General features: G+C 37.7%; 1 protein-coding gene across 1 annotated transcript in view; it reads left to right on the plus strand.

Moving 5' to 3' along the window:
- AP1G1 (adaptor related protein complex 1 subunit gamma 1) overlaps positions 1–21017 on the plus strand; it is an 85387-nt gene that overhangs the window by 41549 nt on the left and 22821 nt on the right. The window contains exons 4-9 of the mRNA XM_065925697.1: positions 1076–1217; positions 2810–2906; positions 4028–4104; positions 7196–7291; positions 7732–7812; positions 8007–8105. Coding sequence (XP_065781769.1) covers positions 1076–1217; positions 2810–2906; positions 4028–4104; positions 7196–7291; positions 7732–7812; positions 8007–8105 — 592 coding nt within the window. The remainder of the gene's footprint in view (positions 1–1075; positions 1218–2809; positions 2907–4027; positions 4105–7195; positions 7292–7731; positions 7813–8006; positions 8106–21017) is intronic.

Consider the following 21017-nt stretch of genomic DNA (forward strand, 5'->3'; position numbering starts at 1 on the left):
TATTAAGTGAAATTCCCTCCCTCCCTTCCTTCTTTTACTGTAAGTGTGTGGCAGTGAATTCAGTGACTGGTAATAGTTTGGTGCCTTTTCCCTGATTTGTGCCTTAGTTTTTCCCATTTGCACTACTAGTGCAAATGTCAATAAAGCTGACAAGTAATGAGTTAGTATTGTGGAAGTAGTTTGTATCTCATGGATCCTCTGAAAAGTCCTGGGATCTTCCAGAGATTCTCTAATCACCATTTGAGAACCACTGAACTAAAAGATTTTAAAATACTCTTAAAGCTGGTAGAAGTAGCATAACTCAAACATAGGAATTTAGCTTCTGCATAGTAAGAGTTGTTATAATATATAAATGCACTTACTATTCAAACTTAAATACTTCAGCTTTTCTGAAAATACTTCCTGGCTGGTTTAGAAATAATTTTGTGCAGTAATCAATGCCTGTTAGAATCTGTAGTACTAGATATTGAGCCTACTGTAACATCTACCTTAGTTTAAGATGGTTTAATTAGCTGTTTTTTTAGTTATTGTTTTTCTTCTTTTGAATAAATAAAAGTAAAAATTAATATCAAGGTTAATACTATATCATAAGATCAAAGATTTTAGAGTGTTTCTGTTGTGATGTTTGTCATCTTAAATGCTCTAGCAGTAGAGATTGCGTTTTCTAAATTTTTTTTTTTAACATTTTGGTTACTATCTTACTTTTTTGTAGTTAATAGTAGAGCATATTAAAATCTTAAAAGATACAGTTGTGCTTCATATTCTGTTGTTGCTAGTAAAGAAAGTTCTTCTGGCATCCCACAGATAGCATGTTGTACAGTTTCTGTTACCCGTGGTGTTTGGAAACGGTGGGTTGCAAAGGTGTAGAATGAACTGTCAGTCAGTTTACTGTGTTGTAATTTGTATTCATAATAAGGTTAGAATAAGCTTTTTTTTTTTTGTAAAAATTATCCTAATATTTTCCTTATGAGAGAAATCATGAATCATTCAGAGCTTTCTTGTTAGATTGCGAAGCTTCTTCATTGGGAGCATTGGGCAGGGCATATTCATTTCTGCCGCCTTCTTTCTTTTGCAGTGATCTCAATCATAGCACACAGTATGTACAAGGGCTAGCACTTTGTACCCTCGGCTGCATGGGATCCTCAGAGATGTGCAGAGATCTTGCAGGAGAGGTAGAGAAACTCCTGAAAACCTCCAACTCTTACTTAAGAAAAAAGGTAACTTTCCATAAAATGAAGTGTCTGTGTTTGGATTAGGGAGTATTATGGAGAGAAGGCACATTATTCATTTTTGAAAGAACAAGGGATAATATAACTTTCTCTGTCTATTAAATGTGTTTTAAATGACTGTATATGAATCAGTTGTTCATAACTCAAAGTCTATTTTTTATACTAATTTTGGAGGTGATTTTTTTATTGCTATTTAACTCTCCAGTTGGTAAGTGATTATGAGCACTTTAATTCTCTTAATTCCTCACTTTTCAAGAAAATTATTTATCAACACATAGATGGCATACCTAATTACTTCCTAAGTTACCTGATTCTAACCAGTGTTAAACAAAGTGATAATGAACAGAGGTTACAAATTTATTTTAGTGCCCATGCCTTTGTATTAGGGCCTTTGAATCTTGGAAGTGCAGTTCCTTGGGACCTAGATAATTATTAGGGAATGATTTAGAACCTCCTTCCTAAAATTGGTATAACTAAGTGGAATAGTAATGGAAGACAGCGATCTTATTCTCTTATCTGCTTTTATTTGTTAGTATAAATATTTTGTTGTTATTTTATTGTGCTTGAATCTTAAAGCCTTCATAAACAAGCGATATAAAATTTAGGAGTCTAGAAGTGAATGACATAAGATCATCTGATTGTCATTGACTGTGCCTCTGCATTTAATGGTGTGAGACAAAGCTGTTAAAAAGGCCAGGCTGTTTTCCAGGATCATGTGCTGCTAATGATGGGTATAGGCCAAAGTCAGTCCTTTCTCTTAAAGAATGTGTGGGCTGCTCTTATTCAGAAAGATTACATAAATATTAAAATATCCCTGCAGATTAGGAAAAAATTGTTTTCCTCAACTGTAGCTTGGGAAGAATTAACTGAAATCTTTGCTTATTAATGTACCTAAATTACAATATTCAATTCCAACAAGTAATAGTTATGGTTCCTTTGTGGGGGTCGGGGGAGAGTAACTGAAATCAGTCTTTGAATGTCCTTTTCATTCCTGTGAACAAGCTAGGGCCATCTTTTCTTTAGTAGAGACTGGCTAACAGAGAGACTTAACTAAGATACTAAATAACTTTCAAATAATTTTCTGGATTTCAGTAGAGGGTGAATGGAGAAAGTATAGGTATTATTAAAAGTAGCATCAGATTTAAAGCATCTGCAATATATGTATCTTTCACCTGCATAGTATTTTTATAAAACCTTTTGGTTTTCTTACTCAGAAGAACAATGATCACAGACAAGAGTCTTTATTTTTTAACTTTGCAAAGCTGCAGATAAATTATATTTAGCACAATTGGTAAGCTCGTGTTAACAGATGGTCTGGTTGGAAAAAGTTGTTGTCCACTTATTTGGTGATATATGACCAAAGAGACAGGTGAGTTAGAAGTTCTCATTAATGCAGTAGTATAAATTGCACAGCCCTAACCAATTAATAACTAAATAAATCTGATAATAATCAGATCTATAACTCCTTTCTTTTTTCATGTAGGTGAACTGGTTGACAAGGTTCTTTTGTCTGTAAGATTGGTTGTCCTGACTTTAATTGAAATAAATCTTCTTTTGTCCTTTTTATGTTTTTTTTGCAGGCAGCACTTTGTGCTGTTCATGTCATCAGGAAGGTTCCTGAACTTATGGAGATGTTTTTACCAGCAACAAAAAATTTGTTGAATGAAAAGAACCATGGTAATGTGATTTGGATGCACTCAGGAAGTACTGAGGGAGAAGGGGAGAGAGAGTAGTTCAGGCAGTCTTGGCCTCTGTCTCACCAGTGGACTCAGCTTTCTGCTGTGCTTGGACACCTTTTCTAGGAAGGGCCAATGGGTTGAATCTCTTCTCCTCTCAAATCCTAGTTTTGTAATTAGAGATTGATTCCTTTATAGTAAGCTTGTTTTTCATTTCTGGTCCCCTTTTATTGTATCAAAAATACTATATTAACTAAAACTCAGTGTAATTGCAGATGATCCTAGCCTTGATTTTCATGTGTGAAACCTTTTGACTTCTTGGCTTATTTCTTTATCTCTTTGCCATTGTAGTGTAAAATTTGTGAAACTCTTTGTAGATTACTTGTAACAGAAATTTGTAATGGGTACTCAGATATATAAAACTTCTGAGGAATTAAATGGAATGTATGTGGCTGTTCTTTACTGAACATTTTATTCTTGTTTTGAATTTAATGAAACAGATTCTGAGTGAAGAAAATCCTTGTGTCCTAAATGCTAAGAGAAAAAAATGGTAACATGTATTTAATTTGATCAATGCAGTCCTCTGCCTAGAAGATTCAGAATATACTTGTTGAATAAATGAATGTCTAGAGCGCATACTTAGTGTAAAGTATATGATTCTTTTCAGTCACTCTTAAACAAGCAAATTTACTTTGTTATTCATGACTATGTTTTGTCTGGAAATCTAAAACCTTAGTAAAATTTTTCTTCTTGAAATACCTTTCAAAAATCAGCTAGGAGCTTACTAAATCTGAAGTAGGTGATAGCCAGTTTATGTTGACTGAGCTTGTCTTTATGACTATTCTCAAATGGAGAGGCTTGTGCACTGGATGTCATTTTTAAGCAATTATTTTGGCCACATAACTTTAGGCTATTCTGATTTGACTGAGATCATCTGTGTTAAATCAGCAGGTATCTATTAATACCTTCTTTGTATTCACCTCAATGCTTAGATTCTTGGGAGATTAAAAAACAAAAGTAGCAGCTACCTTTTTGGAATTGACCTTCAGAACTGAAAGCCCTGTGCTATGAAGCTGAAGAATACAGCCTCATTTTTAGTTTTCATTGGCTCTTTTCTTTCAGGTGTCCTTCACACTTCTGTAGTCCTCCTCACAGAAATGTGTGAGCGAAGCCCAGACATGCTTGCACATTTCAGAAAGGTAAGTGCCATTCTTTATATCTAAGCCTCTCTTGACTGAAAATGATTTTCCTAAAGTACATGATTTTCTCACTTAGGAATTTTCTTTTGAAAGAAAGGTATGGAACTGAGTCAGGGGCTTAACCAACCCTTCTGTGTGGTAGGAAGTCAGCTTAGGCACGTGAAAACTGGCGGTAGTACAGTATTTCCCCTTTCATAATGGAAGTCTTCTCGTTGGCAGACACACGGATCTCTCATGTGCTTTATCTACTGTTTTCACACTGAAGTTAGGAAATGTAATCTGAGGTTGAATTACAAGCAGGAATTGTGTGTGTGTGTGTGTGTGTGTGTGCGTTTAAGGCAGGTGATTTCTTGTTTTCTTTTTTCCCCCTTAGGTGAAAACTGCAAACCGAGGTTTGACATTACTTTTACCTAACTTAGGGTCCCCCGCTGTTCATTTTATGCTTTGGTGACTCCAGTGGTGGATGTCTCTAGGTTTCTGGAGTCCCCTCCCTTTCTTAGAGCATTCTAGAATGGAAATTTTTGTTTTCTCCACTTACTTTCAGAAGGCACTAGTAAGCAGGACTCAGAGAAGGACTGTTTTTGGGTAATTACATGCATTCAGTTCCTTTTATAGGATGCTGACCACTCCATATATTGGGTTTACTTTGTACTTTAGATTTAACTAAGCTCTAGTAGCAGCTCTTTGGTGGTGGGGGGAGCTTTTTTCCCCCCTTAGATGGTCATGTCTTGATTAAATTATTATGAAAATAGTATGAGGCCCGTATCTGTCCCTAATGCTTGCTTTGTATGTTTTGTTCCTGTTGTCTGTTTGGAATCCTGCTGTATGTTAGAATGAAAAGGTAAGAATTAACCCTCATTTAGATGGTGCATGCTGGCATTAGGTCCTTAGTAGCTTTTGTGTCTCCATCCACAAATGTGGCTTAAAAAAATATACTAATGCTGAATCTGTGCTTAATACTGTGTTATTTGTCATAGCATTTTTGGCTAACTCCTTACTCCAGATTTTGTCTTGTCACTTAAACTCCTGACTCCACAGTCAGCCTTGGATTTCAGTTGCGGCCTTTCCTGATTTTTAAGCCTCCTTCTCTGCCTTTCCTTTATCTTCACCTGAGAAACTGAGCAGTTTCCCAGTGGCATTGGTGATGGCAGTCCAGATCAATTTGGAACCAAAACACCAAACACTGCTTCTTTTTAAGTAGATAAAACTTTAGAACTGTGTCTGGGTAACCTCATACTTTAAAAAGCTCAGTACGTACTTCTGAACTTTCAGTTCAGACTTAGAGCTTTAATTTCCTCCTGACTTGAACTCGATCTTGCCTTGAAGTTTTGGAATGTTAAAAGATTTTTGAGGTAGAGTGGGTGGGCATCAACTGATTTTCATGGCTGCAGCTTTTCCCTTTGTGTTTTTGTTTTGTTTGTCTTGTCATCAGTTTTCGTAACTTGTTTTTTTGTCTGAAAAATAAAGCTTGGTTCCAAGAATTTGTATGCTGAACACTTAGAGATATTTGTGCTTTTTGTCCCAGGGTGCTCTTATCTGGTGTGAGCTTAGTAGCCGGAGGAAAAATAACTTTTCCGAGACAGAAACCCGATTTAAAAAAATAATGAAGGATGTGTGTAGTACAAAAAATAGACCATTGAGAAGTATACAAGGCGAGCTACTTTTTAGTGCAGAGCTTGGTAACTAGATGGTCCCAGTTTTATTACATTCTAAAGCAGTTTATACAGTTATATTATTCTGACTTCTAACTGAATCTGTCCAGAGTTGACAGATTTAATGAGGATTCTGTTTAGAATTTACAGGTTATTGTAAGCTTAGATTTGTTTGAATCCTGGAGTTGCCCAAATTAGATTTTTGTTTAGGTGACTTACAGAGTGCTTAATTCTGAAGTGATATGGCCAAACCTATTCACACAGATTATGTTGTCTTATATTCAGCAGTAGACTTAGTGTTGCGTTTTGAGTGCATTCCTTGGGCCCAACTTGGCTTTTGTTTCAGTCTTGATCCCCTTAGAGAGGAATCCAGATTCAATGAGCAAAAGATAATTGAGTTGCAGCAAAGTTGGGGCTGTTCTGATTGCCTCCGAGACAAATAAGATTCAGTTTGCTTTGGACGGTTCTTGATGTTAGGTGATTAGTTGTTTATATAGCTAAACTGAGTTTGTAGTTGGAGACTGGAAAGGTTCTTATTGTGGCAGACATTTTGAAATAGGATTTTAATCTTAAATGATTGATCAATGAAGTGCAATAAATAATAGTATTTAAAGCATTTTTAAGTTCAACTTTGCAATAAAATTGCCTCTATTGTGTGTCATCAGTGAGTCTAATGGACAGAGTTAAAAAAAGAAGGGCATTCTGACCGTAAGGAATGTATCGTTTCATTTGTAAGATAAGATAAGCAACGAATGTATGATTAGGTGCTGAAATTAAATTTTACCAAAAATTGTATCCTATGAGTTAAGAATAGGACAGAAACAGCATTTGTGGCCTTGCTGTCTTCCTTAGGTGAAGGAGACAGTTTTTCATGTGTCTTTTCCACTTGGTCAGTGTTGGAGACGTGTATTCCCTGTTGTTTATTGGGAAAGGATATAACTAGACATATATTAAGAGGAGAGCGTTTTTTTCCTCTATTTGAGATAGTTTGTTTTAAAACTGTAATTTTCAGAAAATTACCAGAGTTTTGGATGTGGTAGCATTTTATATCCATATGTGTTGGGTAGATTAAAAACTGAACATGTTTGTGCAACCTAGGTATGTCAAGTCCCATAGAAGTCCCCATAGGCATCTGTTTTACTTGGTTCTCATAGGCTTTCTGACCTACTGTTATTTGTTGTATCTTTGCATTTATAATTCTGGAGTAAAAATGTCTGGTTTGGTTTTAATTCAGATAACATACATACTCCTTTTTGAGTTCTGGGCCAGAATACTTCCAAGTTATGTCTATGAAACATCAACAATATACAATTTTATTAGTAGAATTTGCTTGGACTCAGACTCTTGAATCTTTTTTTTCTAAGCCAAGCTAACCTCTGCCTATTCCTGAGAAATTCTTTGATGTTCACTGTTTTTTGATGCATGTCTCTTCCCTGCAGCTTGTGCCCCAATTAGTTCGTATTCTAAAGAACCTCATCATGTCCGGATATTCACCAGAACATGATGTTTCTGGGATCAGTGACCCCTTTTTGCAGGTGAGCTTGAAAGAAAGTTTAGGATAAATGATATATTTTGGAGTGAATTTTTCCTTCTTCTTATGTTTGTGTTGGGTAGTTTTGGTAGTTAATTGACTAAGCTGATTACATGAATAGTGACACAATTCTGTATTAGATTAATAGGGTAAAATTATATTTGTAATAGTCAAATCATATACCCTAGAAACATGATTTTCCAATATGATATAGCTCTGCAGGTGGTGGTATCCTTTGACTGAAGTGTAGGTTGTCTAACAGCTTCATTAAGACATAGAACCATATATAACTGCTCTAAAGATCATGTTTAAAATTCTTCTGTTTTATTTTGACCATTTCTATTGGGATCTAAGACTTCATTTAAGTTATTTGAATTTCATATCAAGCAAAGTTCCTTTGTGCTAGACAGAATTTGTTGATGTTTGTCATGTTTTGCACATTAGGTACGAATTTTGCGGTTATTAAGAATTTTAGGACGAAATGATGATGACTCAAGTGAAGCTATGAATGATATATTAGCACAGGTGAGTAGAACAAAACTTGCATTTTTGTAAACACATTTTAGTATAGCAGGGAGCAGAATGATTGATTATATGAAGCAGTTTTTATTTGTGTTTTCTCATTGGTGGCTGGAAGCAATCACAAAATGTCTCTTGTTAGCTCTGGATGTTTTTTGGAAGCATTGTTTTGTCATGTAACACCTTCTTTGTCTTTTCAGGTTGCCACTAATACGGAGACTAGTAAAAATGTAGGAAATGCTATTCTTTATGAAACGGTTTTGACTATAATGGATATTAAGTCAGAGAGTGGACTACGAGTAAGTTTTTAATCTTTACTCTAAACATTTTATTTTAAAATAATTGATTTGGACTTTGGAAATTAACTTTAGGAAAGAATGATGCAGAATGTATGTTTTGGTATCTGAAGTATCATTCTCTCCAATGAAGGATTAATATTGATTATAATAGAAATTGGAAGATTTTATGTATGGTTACATATATGGACAATGTTGAATGAAGGAACTGTTTTAGAATAAGCTTTATTTGGAGCCATGATTTGAGTTGGGCTCATTCACTTCACACAGGACAACAACATATTTGAGTTAATCCATTTTTCTTAAATATTTATTTTTATTAAAAAAATGAACACATAAAGTAAAAAAATTCAGTACAAAATGATTTCAGTTCAGTCGCTCAGACATGTCTGACTCTTTGCGACACCATGGACTGCAGCATGCCAGGCTTCCCTGTCCATCACCAACTCCCGGAATTCACCCAAACCCATGTCCATTGAGCCGGTGATACCATCCAGCCATCTCATCCTCTGTCGTCCCCTTCTCCTCCTGCCTTCAATCTTTTCCAGCATAAAGGTCTTTTCAAATGAGTCAGCTCTTCACATCAGGTGGTCAAAGTATTGGAGTTTCAGCTTCAGCATCGGTCCTTCCAGTGACTATTCAGGACTGATTTCCTTTAGGATGGACTGGTTTGATCTCCCTTGTGTCCAAGGGACTCTCAGGAGTCTTTTCCAACACCACAGTTCAAAAGCATCAATTCTTTGGCGCTCAGCTTTCTTTATAGTCCAATTCTCACATCCAAACTTGGCTACTGGAAAAACCATAGCTTTGACTAGACAGACCTTTGTTGGCAAAGTAGTGTCTCTACTTTTTAATATGCTATCTAGGTTGGTTATAGCTCTTCTTCCAAGGAGCAAGCAAGCATCTTTTAATTTCATGGCTGCAGTCACCATCTGCAGTGATTTTGGAGCCCAGAAAAATAAAATCTCTCATTGTTTCCATCGTTTTCGCATCTATTTGCCATGAAATAATGGGACCGGATGATATGATCTTGGTTTTTTGAATGTTGAGTTTTAAGCCAACTTTTTCGCTTTCCTCTTTCCCTTTCATCAAGAGGCTCTTTAGTTCTTCTTCACTTTGTGCCATAAGGGTTAGGGTATGTGAGATTATTGATATTTCTCCCAGCAGTCTTGATTCCAGCTTGTGCTTCATCCAACCTGGCATTTCACATGTTATACTCTGCATATAAGTTAAGTAAGCAGCGTGTCAATATACAGCCTTGATGTACTCCTTTCCCAGTTTGTAACCAGTCTGTTGTTCCATGTCCGGTTCTAACTGTTGCTTCTTGACCTACATACAGATTTCTCAGGAGACAGGTCAGGTGGCCTGGTATTCCCATCTCTTGAAGAATTTTCCACAGTTTGTTATGATCTACACAGTCAAAGGCTTTGACATAATCAATAAAGCAGATGTTTTTCTGAAATTCTCTTGCTTTTTCTATGATCCAGCGGATGTTGGCAATTTGATCTCCGCTTCCTCTTCTTTTTCTAAATCCAGCTTGAACATCTGGAAGTTCACGGTTCATGTACTGTTGAAACCTGGCTTGGAGAATTTGAGCATTACTTTGCTAGCATGTGAGATGAGTGCAATTGTGTGGTAGTTTGAGCATTCCTTGGCATTGCCTTTCTTTGGGATTGGAATGAAAACTGTCCTTTTCCAGTCCTGTGGCCACTGCTGAGTTTTCCAAATTTGCTGGCATGTTGAGTGCAGCACTTTCACAGCATCATCTTGTAGGATCTGAAATAGCTCAACTGGAATTCTATCAGCTCCACTAACTTTATAGTGATGCTTCCTAAAACCCACTTGACTTCACATTCCAGGATGTCTGGCTCTAGGTGAGTGATCACACCATCGTGGTTATCTGGGTCATGAAGATCTTTTTTGTATAGTTCTTCTGTGTATTCTTGCCATCTCTTCTTAATATCTTCTGCATCTATTAGGTCCATACTGTTGCTGGCCTTTATTGTGCCCATCTTTGCATTAGATGTTCCCTTGGTGTCTCTAAATTTCTTGAAGAGATCTCTAGTCTTTTCCATTCTGTTGTTTTCCTCTCTTTCTTTGCACTGATCACTGAGGAAGGCTTTCTAATCTCTCCTTGCTGTTCTTTGCAACTCTTCATTCAGATGGGTATATCTTTCCTTTTCTCCTTTGCCTTTGGCTTCTCTTCTTTTCTCAGTTATTTGTAGGGCCTCCTCAGACAACCATTTTGCCTTTTTGCAGCTCTTTTTCTTGGGGATGGTCTTGATCACTGCCTCCTGTTCAGTGTCACAAACCTTTGTCCATAGTTCTTCAGGCACTCTGTCTATCAGATCTAATCCCTTGAATCTGTTTGTCACTTCCAGTATATAATTGTAAGGGATTTGATTTAGGTCATACCTGAATGGTCTAGTGATTTTCCCTATTTTCTTCAATTTAAGTCTGAATTTGACAATAAGGAGTTCATGATCTGAGCCACAGTCAGCTCCTGGGCTTGGTTTTGCTAACTGTATAGAGTTTCTCCATCTTCTGCTGCAAAGAATACAATCAGTCAGATTTTGGTATTTACCATCTGGGGATGTCTGTGTGTAGAGTCTTCTCTTGTGTTGTTGGAAGAGGGTGTTTGCTATGACCAGTGTGTTCTCTTGGCAAAACTCTGTTCGCCTTTGCCCTGCTTCATTCTGTACTCCAAGGCCAAATTTGCCTGTTACTCCAGGTATCTCTTGACTTCCTACTTTTGCATTCCAGTCAGCTATGATTAAAAATACATCTTTTTTGGGTGTTAGTTCTAGAAGGTTTTGTAGGTCTTCATAGAACCATTCAGCTTCTTCAGCATTACTGGTTGGGGCATAGACTTGGATTACTGTGGTATTGAATGGTTTGCCTTGGAAACAAACAGAGATGATTCTGTCATTTTTGAGATTGCATCCAAGCATTTCAGACTCTTTTTTGACTATGAGGGCTAGTACATTTCTTCTAAGGGATTCTGGCCCACAGTAGTAGATATAATGGTCATCCGAATTAAGTTCACCCGTTCTAATCCATTTTAGTTCACTGATTCCTAAAATGTCAATGTTCACTCTTGCCATCTCCTGTTTGACCACTTCAAACAAAATGATATACAGGGAGGAAAATGTCTGCCTATTGATTTTATGTTTAGACTTAATTCTTCTAGTCGGAAGTATGGTTACCATTTTCTAATATACTTTTTGGGATGATATTCTATCCATATTTAAACATATCTGTACGTATGTATTACTTATCTTCTCCACTTTTAAAACCTTTTTATTTAAAATAATTGTAGGCTTATAGAAAAGTTTCAAAAATATATCCGAGTTTCCACAATACCATTCACTCAGCCTCCCCTAATGTTAACATCTTATTTACCTATAGTGTAATTATCAAAACTAAGAAACCAATATTGGTTCAATACCATTAATTGAATTATAGATTTTATTCAGACTTTACCAGTTTTTCTACTGATGTCCTTTTTCCTTTCCAGCGCCAATCCTTGATCCCATGTTGCATTTATTGTCATGTCTCCTTAGTCTCCTCCAATCTTGACATTTCTTTCATCTTTCCTTATCTTCTGTGACAGTTTTGAAGAGCACCGATCAGTTATTTTGCACAGTATCCCTGAAGTTGACAGTCTGATATATTCTTATAATAATTAGTTTGAAATTATGCTTTTTTGGCAAGACTACTCCAGAAGTGTTGTGCCCTTTACAGTTTTATATCAGGGGTACATGCTCTCTGTTTGTCTCATTACTGGTGATTTGAACCTTGATCTTTTGGTTAAGGTGCTGTCTGCTGTGTCTCTCCACTGTATAATTGTTATTTTCCCCTATGTAATTAAAAATATTTTGGAGGAAACACTTTTGACACTATGCAGATACCCTGTTCTCAGACTTTTGCCAACCAACTTTAGGATCCACCTGAGGATCTTGTCTTTAACAGGTTTTTGGGTGGTGCTCTAATGATACCTTTCTGTTCCCCTCATCTTTTCTTCTTTAAATAATTGGAATTCTTCTGTAAGAAAGAACCCTCCCTCAAGTGTTTATTCATTCTTTCAACCATTTATTAATATAATAATCGCTAATCCATTGCTTTGTGAGAAACAAATTTACTAACTATGTTACAGTATTTGGGTACAGTTTTTAGGTCATCTGGGTGATTCTGCACCTTATGCTTATCATGTTAGATGAAAACATTATGTTGGAGCTAGTTTATATTCACATATAGAGACCATTCTCATTTTAAAAAAGATTGGTACAATATGCATAATATAAACTCTATCATTTTAACCATCTCTAGTTCAGTGGCGTTAAGTAAGTACATTCACACTGTTGTGCAGCCAGCACCCTCTGTTCATCTTCAGGACTTTTTAGTTTCCCAAATGGAAACTGTGCCCTTTAAGTAGTAATTCCCCATTATCCTCTGATCCCAACCCCTGGCAACCACCATTCTACTTTCTGTCGCTATGGATTTGCCTATTCAGGACATTTCACCTAAATGGAATCATATAATATGGGGTGTTTGTGTCTGGCTTATTTCACTTAATATAATATTATCAAGGTATATACCTGTCATAGCATGTGTCACGATTCATTCTTTTTAATGGTTGTATAACATTGCATTGTGTGAATGTGCCACATTACATTTAGGAAAACTGCTATTAATGAACACTCCTATCATTTGTGATTACAGATGGTGTTGCAGTAGATTTTTGTGCATATGTTCAAGTATATTTGTCAGCTGAATTCCTAGAAGTGAAATTGTTGAAGCAGGGGATAACTTTTCTTTTTTTTTATGTTAGTATTTTATTTTATTTTATTTTCATTTATTTTTATTAGTTGGAGGCTAATTACTTCACAACATTGCAGTGGGTTTTGTCATACATTGACATGAATCAGCCATGGAGTTACATGTATTCCCCATCCCGATCCCCCCTCCCACCTCTTTCTTCACGCAATTCCTCTGGGTCTTCCCCGTACACCAGGCCCGAGCACTTGTCTCATGCAACCCACCTGGGCTGGTGATCTGTTTCACTATAGATAATATACTTGCTGTTCTCTTGAAACATCCCACCCTCGCCTTCTCCCACAGAGTCCAAAAGTCTCTTCTGTACATCTGTGTCTCTTTTTCTGTTTTGCATATCATTACCATCTTTCTAAATTCCATATATATGTGTTAGTATGCTGTAATGTTCTTTATCTTTCTGGCTTACTTCACTCTGTATAATGGGCTCCAGTTTCATCCATCTCATTAGAACTGATTCAAATGAATTCTTTTTAACGGCTGAGTAATATTCCATGGTGTATGTGTACCACAGCTTCTTTATCCATTCATCTGCTGATGGGCATCTAGGCTGCTTCCATGTCCTGGCTATTATAAACAGTGCTGTGATGAACATTGGGGTGCATGTGCCTCTTTCAGATCTGCTTTCCTCAGTGTGTATGCCCAGAAGTGGTATTGCTGGGTCATATGGCAGTTCTATTTCCAGTTTTTTAAGAAATCTCCACACTGTTCTCCATAGCGGCTGTACTAGTTTGCATTCCCACCAAAAGTGTAAGAGGGTTCCCTTTTCTCCACACCCTCTCCAGCATTTATTGCTTGTAGACTTTTGGATAGCAGCCATCCTGACTGGCATGTAATGGTACCTCATTGTGGTTTTGATTTGCATTTCTCTGATAATGAGTGATGTTGAGCATCTTTTCATGTGTTTGTTAGCCATCTGTATGTCTTCCTGGGAGAAATGTCTGTTTAGTTCTTTGGCCCATTTTTTGATTGGGTCATTTATTTTTTTGGAATTGAGCTTCAGGAGTTGCTTGTATATTTTTGAGATTAATCCTTTGTCTGTTTCTTCATTTGCTATTATTTTCTCCCAATCTGAGGGCTGTCTTTTCACCTTGCTTGTAGTTTCCTTTGTTGTGCAAAAGCTTTTAAGTTTCATTAGGTCCCATTTGTTTATTTTTGCTTTTATTTCCAATATTATGGGAGGTGGGTCATAGAGGATCCTGCTGTGATTTATGTCGGAGAGTGTTTTGCCTATGTTCTCCTCTAGGAGTTTTATAGTTTCTGGTCTTACATTTAGATCTTTAATCCATTTTGAGTTTATTTTTGTGTATGGTGTTAGAAAGTGTTCTAGTTTCCTTCTTTTACAAGTGGTTGACCAGTTTTCCCAGCACCACTTGTTAAAGAGGTTGTCTTTTTTCCATTGTATATCCTTGCCTCCTTTGTCAAAGATAAGGTGTCCATAGGTTCGTGGATTTATCTCTGGCCTTTCTATTCTGTTCCATTGATCTATATTTCTGTCTTTGGGCCAGTACCATACTGTCTTGGTGACTGTGGTTTTGTAGTAGAGCCTGAAGTCAGGCAGGTTGATTCCTCCAGTTCCATTCTTCTTTCTCAAGATTACTTTGGCTATTCGAGGTTTTTTGTATTTCCATACAAATTGTGAAATTATTTGTTCTAGTTCTGTGAAAAATACCGTGGGTATCAAGTTGGTAGCTTGATAGGGATTGCATTGAATCTATAGATTGCTTTGGGTAGTATAACCATTTTGACAATTTTGATTCTTCCAGTCCATGAACACGGTATGTTTCTCCATCTGTTTGTGTCCTCTTTGATTTCTTTCATCAGTGTTTTATAGTTTTCTATGTATAGGTCTTTTGTTTCTTTAGGTAGATATACTCCTAAGTATTTTATTCTTTTTGTTGAAATGGTGAATGGTATTGTTTCCTTAATTTCTCTTTCTGTTTTTTCATTGTTAGTGTATAGGAATGCAAGGGATTTCTGTGTGTTAATTTTATATCCTGCAACTTTACTATATTCATTGATTAGCTCTAGTAATTTTCTGGAAGAGTCTTTAGGGTTTTCTATGTAGAGGATCATGTCATCTGCAAACAGTGAGAGTTTCACTTCTTCTTTTCCTATCTGGATTCCTTTTACTTCTTTTTCTGCTCTGATTGCTGTGGCCAAAACTTCCAACACTATGTTGAATAGTAGTGGTGAGAGTGGGCACCCTTGTCTTGTTCCTGATTTCAGGGGAAATGCTTTCAGTTTTTCACCATTGAGGGTGATGCTTGCTGTGGGTTTGTCATATATAGCTTTTATTATGTTGAGGTATGTTCCTTCTATTCATGCTTTCTGGAGAATTTTAATCATAAATGAGTGTCAAAGGCTTTCTCTGCATCTATTGAGATAATCATATGGTTTTTATCTTTCAATTTGTTAATGTGGTGTATTACATTGATTGATTTGCGGATATTAAAGAATCCTTGCATTCCTGGGATAAAGCCCACTTGGTCATGATGTATGATTTTTTTTAATATGTTGTTGGATTCTGTTTGCTAGAATTTTGTTAAGGATTTTTGCATCTATGTTCATCAGTGATATTGGCCTGTAGTTTTTTTTTGTGGCATCTTTGTCTGGTTTTGAAATTAGGGTGATGGTGGCCTCATAGAATGAGTTTGGAAGTTTACCTTCTTCTGCAGTTTTCTGGAAGAGTTTGAGTAAGATAGGTGTTAGCTCTTCTCTAAATTTTTGGTAGAATTCAGCTGTGAAGCCATCTGGTCCTGGGCTTTTGTTTGCTGGAAGATTTTTGATTAGTTTCGATTTCCTTGCTTGTGATGGCTCTGTTAAGATCTTCTATTTCTTCCTTGGTTCAGTTTTGGAAAGTTATACTTTTCTAAGAGTTTGTCCATTTCTTCCAAGTTGTCCATTTTATTGGCATAGAGCTGCTGGTAGTAGTCTCTTATGATCCTTTGTATTTCACTGTTGTCTGTTGTGATCTCTCCATTTTCATTTCTAATTTTGTTAATTTGGTTCTTCTCTCTTTGTTTCTTAATGAGTCTTGCTAATGGTTTGTCAATTTTGTTTATTTTTTCAAAAAACCAGCTTTTAGCTTTGCTGACTTTTGCTACGGTCTCTTTAGTTTCTTTTGCATTTATTTCTGCCCTAATTTTTAAGATTTCTTTCCTTCTACTAATCCTGGAGTTCTTCATTTCTTCCTTCTCTAATTGCTTTAGGTGTAGAGTTAGGTTATTTATTTGACTTTTTTCTTGTTTCTTGAGGTAAGCCTGTAATGCTATGAACCTTCCCCTTAGCACTGCTTTTACAGTGTCCCATAGGTTTTGGGTTGTTGTGTTTTAATTTTCATTCATTTCTATGCATATTTTGATTTCTTCTATGATTTGTTGGTTATTCAGAAGCATGTTATTTAGCCTCCATATGTTTGAATTTTTAACTATTTTTTTCCTGTAATTGAGATCTAATCTTACTGCACTGTGGTCAGAAAAGATGACTGGAATGATTTCAATTTTTTTGAATTTTCCAAGACTAGATTTATGGCCCAGGATGTGATCTCTTCTGGAGAAGGTTCCGTGTGCACTTGAGAAAAAGGTGAAGTTGATTGTTTTGGGGTGAAATGTCCTATAGATATCAATTAGGTCTAGCTGGTCCATTGTGTCATTTAAGGTTTGTGTTTCCTTGTTAATTTTTTGTTTAGTTGATCTATCCATAGTTGTGAGTGGGGTATTAAAGTCTTCCACTATTACTGTGTTAACTGTTAATTTCCTCTTTCGTTAGCGTTTGCCTTACATATTGCGGTGCTCCTATGTTGGGTGCATATATATTTATAATTGTTATATCTTCTTCTTGGATTGATCCTTTGATCATTATGTAGTGTCCTTTGTCTCTTTTCACATCCTTTATTTGAAAGTCTATTTTATCTGATATGAGTATTGCGACTCCTGCTTTCTTTTGTTCTCTGTTTTCGTGAAATATTTTTTTCCAGCCCTTCACTTTTAGTCTGTATGTGTCCCTTGTTTTGAGGTGGGTCTCTTGTAGACAGCATATATAGGGGTCTTGTTTTTGTATCCATTCAGCCAGTCTTTGTCTTTTGGTTGGGGCATTCAACCCATTTACATTTAAGGTAATTATTGATAGGTGTGGTCCCGTTGCCATTTACTTTGTTGTTTTGGGTTCACGTTTATACCACCTTTCTGCATTTCCTGTCTAGAGAAGATCTTTTAGCATTTGTTGAAGAGCTGGTTTGGTGGTGCTGAATTCTCTCAGCTTTTGCTTGTTTGTAAAGCTTTTGAATTCTCCTTCGTATCTGAATGAGATCCTTGCTGGGTACAGTAATCTAGGTTGTAGGTTATTCTCTTTCATTACTTGAAGTATGTCCTGCCATTCCCTTCTGGCCTGGAGGGTTTCTATTGATAGATCAACTCTTATCCTTATGGGAATCCCTTTGTGTGTTATTTGTTGTTTCTCCCTTGCTGCTTTTATTATTTGTTCTTTGTGTTTGATCTTTGTTAATTTGATTAATATGTGTCTTGGGGTGTTTCGCCTTGGGTTTATCCTGTTTGAGACTCTCTGGGTTTCTTGGACTTGGGTGGCTATTTCCTTCCCCATTTTAGGGAAGTTTTCAGCTATTATCTCCTCGAGTATTTTCTCATGGCCTTTCTTTTTGTCTTCTTCTTCTGGGACTCCTATGATTCGAATGTTGGGGCGTTTCACATTGTCCCAGAGGTCCCTGAGGTTGTCCTCATTTCTTTTGATTCTTTTTTCTTTTTTCCTCTCTGCTTCATTTATTTCCACCATTTTATCTTCTACTTCACTTATCCTATCTTCTGTCTCCATTATTCTACTCTTGGTTCCCTCCAGAGTGTTTTTGATCTCATTTATTACATTATTCATTTTTAATTGACTCTTTTTTATTTCTTCTAGGTCTTTATTAAACATTTCTTGCATCTTCTCAATCTTTGTCTCCAGGCTATTTATCTGTAACTCCATTTTGTTTTCAAGATTTTGGATCATTTTTATTATCATTATTCTAAATTCTTTTTCAGGTAGTTTCCCTATCTCCTCCTCTTTTGTTTGACTTGGTGGGCATTTTTCATGTTCCTTTACCTGTTGGGTATTTCTCTGCCTTTTCATCTTGTTTAGATTGCTGTGTCTGGAGCGGGCTTTCTGTATTCTGGAGGTCTGTGGTTCCTTTTTATTGTGGAGGTTTTACCCAGTGGGTGGGGTTGGACAATTGGCTTGTCAAGGTTTCCCGGTTAGAGAAGCTTGCGTCGGTGTTCTGGTGCGTGGAACTAGATTTCTTTTCTCTGGAGTGCAATGGAGTGTCCAGTAATGAGTTTTGAGATGGGTCTGTGCGTTAGGTGTGACCTTGGGCAGCCTGTATGTTAACGTCCAGGTCTGTGTTCCTGCGTTGCTGGAGAATTTGCGTGGTATGTCTTGCTCTAAAACTTATGGGCTCTTGGGTGGTGGTTGGTTTCAGTGTAGTTATGGAGGCTTTTGGACGATCTCTTATTACTTAATGTTCCATGTAGTCAGGAGTTTTCTGGTGTTCTCAGGTTTTGGGCTTAAGTCTCCTGCCTCTGGATTTCAGTTTTATTCTTCCAGTAGTCTCAAGACTTCTCCAACTATACAGCACTGATAATAAAACTTCTAGGTTAATGGTGAAAAGATTCTCCCCCATTAGGGACTCCCAGAGAGGTTCACAGAGTTACATGAAGAAGAGGAGAGGGAGGAGGGAGATAGAGATGAGCAGGAGGAGAAAAAGGGGGACTCAAGAGGAGAGAGACAGATCTACGCAGTTGTCTGATCCCAGAGTGTTCTCCATAGCCCAGACACCCACAAGGATTCACAGAATTGGATTGGGAAGAGAAGGGGAAAGGAGGAAATAGAGGTGTTCTGAGGTAGAAAATGGAGAGTCAAGATTGGAAGAGAGTAATCAACACACTCCTGAATAAAAATGGGAACTGAATATTGGATTCTTAAATGTCCACAATTTATATCATATACTGAAAAACAAAGATTAAAAATGTAGAGTAGAGGTTAGACTCTTAAAAATACAATATTAAAAACAAAAACCAAAACACAAAAAAATTTTAGAAATATATATGAAGTTCGGTTTAAAAATAGGGCTTCTCTCTTTTTTTTTGCAAGGTTATAGTGTAATGAAAATGAAAATTAAGGAGTATTAGAGGAGTAATAGAGGACTTTAAAAGGAAATAAGAGAGAAAGGAAAATAGAAAGAAGAGAAAAAGGGAAAAAAAAGAAAAAAATTTTTCCTAGTAAAAAAAATCGTAAAAATCTATGAAAATGAAAGTTAAGGAGTAATGGGGGAGTAATAGGGAATTTTAAAACAAAATAAAAGAGAAAAAAAAAGTTTTTTTTTTTTAATTAAAAAAAAAACTTAAAATATATCTAGGAATTTCTCGAGCTGTTGCAGTCAGTGTGGGTTCGGCTCAGTTTCAGATAGCTCCTCGTTCCCGCTTACACTTCTCGATTTCTACAGGCCCCTTCCGGTGTAGTCCGCGTTATCTACAGGGATTTTAATCTGTTGCACCGGTCCCTTCTGAAGCGGTTCCGTTTGTTTATTTGGCTTCTGTTTGCCGGTCTCTTCAGTGCCTACTTTCCGCCCTGACACAGGCAGGCGGAGGTGGACTCTTATTCAGGTTGCTAGTTCCGTTGTGCTGCGGTGAGGGACTGGCGCTGCTTTCCCCGTTTACGCTGCTCAAGCTCCAGGCTGCTCTATATTGAGCGTGCCCTGTGCTGCGCACGGTTCCAGCCCTTGGGTATTCCACAGAAGCGCGGACTCGGCTGCGCCTGCGTTTTATGCCTTCCCCATCCGAGCTGCTCAGGCAGCCAGGAGGTTGACGGGTGCACTCTCCCCCGGTGCGGCGCGCCTTCTCCCCGCCCCGCGGTCCCAGTCTCAGTTTCCTCCAGGCTAGTCGGGTGCGTGCACCTTCTCCCCTCCGAGTCCCCAGCCCCAGTCCCCCCCGCGCCAGTTTGGTTCGTGTGCCCTGTGTCTCGCCGCGACTCTCCCGGCGGATGTTGACCATCCAGAATCTCAGGAGGTCTTTGATTAGAAACTGGAGGCCTGTTTGTAGTGCGGTAGGGGATGCGGTCCTTGGGGCCGAGCCTGCCCCTTTCCTCTCCCCCCTGCCTCTTGCGTGGCTGGGCCGGTCCTGGGCCGGTCCGCAGCCTGCGAGCTCTTCTCTGGACTTGCTCAGACCCTTTGTTCTGCGAACGGCCGGCAGTGTGTTAATTTTCTCTCTCTCTTGCTATCCCACAGTTTAAGTTGGTAACTCACAAAGACTCCCTTCGATTGTCCTCAGGGCACTCAGGCCCGGTCCTTACCCTAAGCAATGCCGCCCGCTCCTCTCTGTTCCGCCCCCACTTGCTGGTGGCGGATGCGGGTGTCTGGTGTACTTTTCTGCTGGGAGTTGCTTTTAGGCATGTAATCTGTGGGTTTTATTTATTCTTCCCCTCCCAGTCAGGTTGCCCTCCGAGATTCAAAAACTTCCCCCAGACCCGCCAGTGCGAGGGTTTCCTGGTGTTTGGAAACTTCCTCTATTAAGATTCCCTTCCCTGGACGGAGCTCTGTCCTTAGCTCTTTTGTCTCTCTTTTTATCTTTTTATTCTGTCCTACCTCCTTTCGAAGACAATGGGCTGCTTTTCGGGGCGCCTGATGACCTCAGCTAGCGATCAGAAGTTGTTTTGTGAAGTTTGCTCTGGGTTCAATTGTTCTTTCCATGAATTTGTAGGGGAGAAAGTGGTCTCCCCGTCCTATTCCTCCGCCATCTTGGCTCCTCCCTCCGATAGCTTTTCATTTTGTGGTTTTTAATTGTTTATTAATTATTTTGACTGTGTCATGAGGCACGGATTGAACTCATGCCCCCTGCAGGGGTGCTCGGAGTCCTAACTCTCCATTGAATTCCTTATTTTTATTATTTATGGTTATTGCCAAAATGCCCTCCCGTGAAGCTGTACCAATAATATTTTCCTGCTAGCGATATAAAAACTTGAAGACAATCTTGCAGTTTTTACTGTTGAAATAGAATATGGTTTTAAGAATTTGCCTTCAGAGGTTTTTTTTGG

This window comes from Muntiacus reevesi, chromosome 2 (assembly GCF_963930625.1).
Source record: "Muntiacus reevesi chromosome 2, mMunRee1.1, whole genome shotgun sequence".
NCBI lineage: Eukaryota > Metazoa > Chordata > Mammalia > Artiodactyla > Cervidae > Muntiacus > Muntiacus reevesi.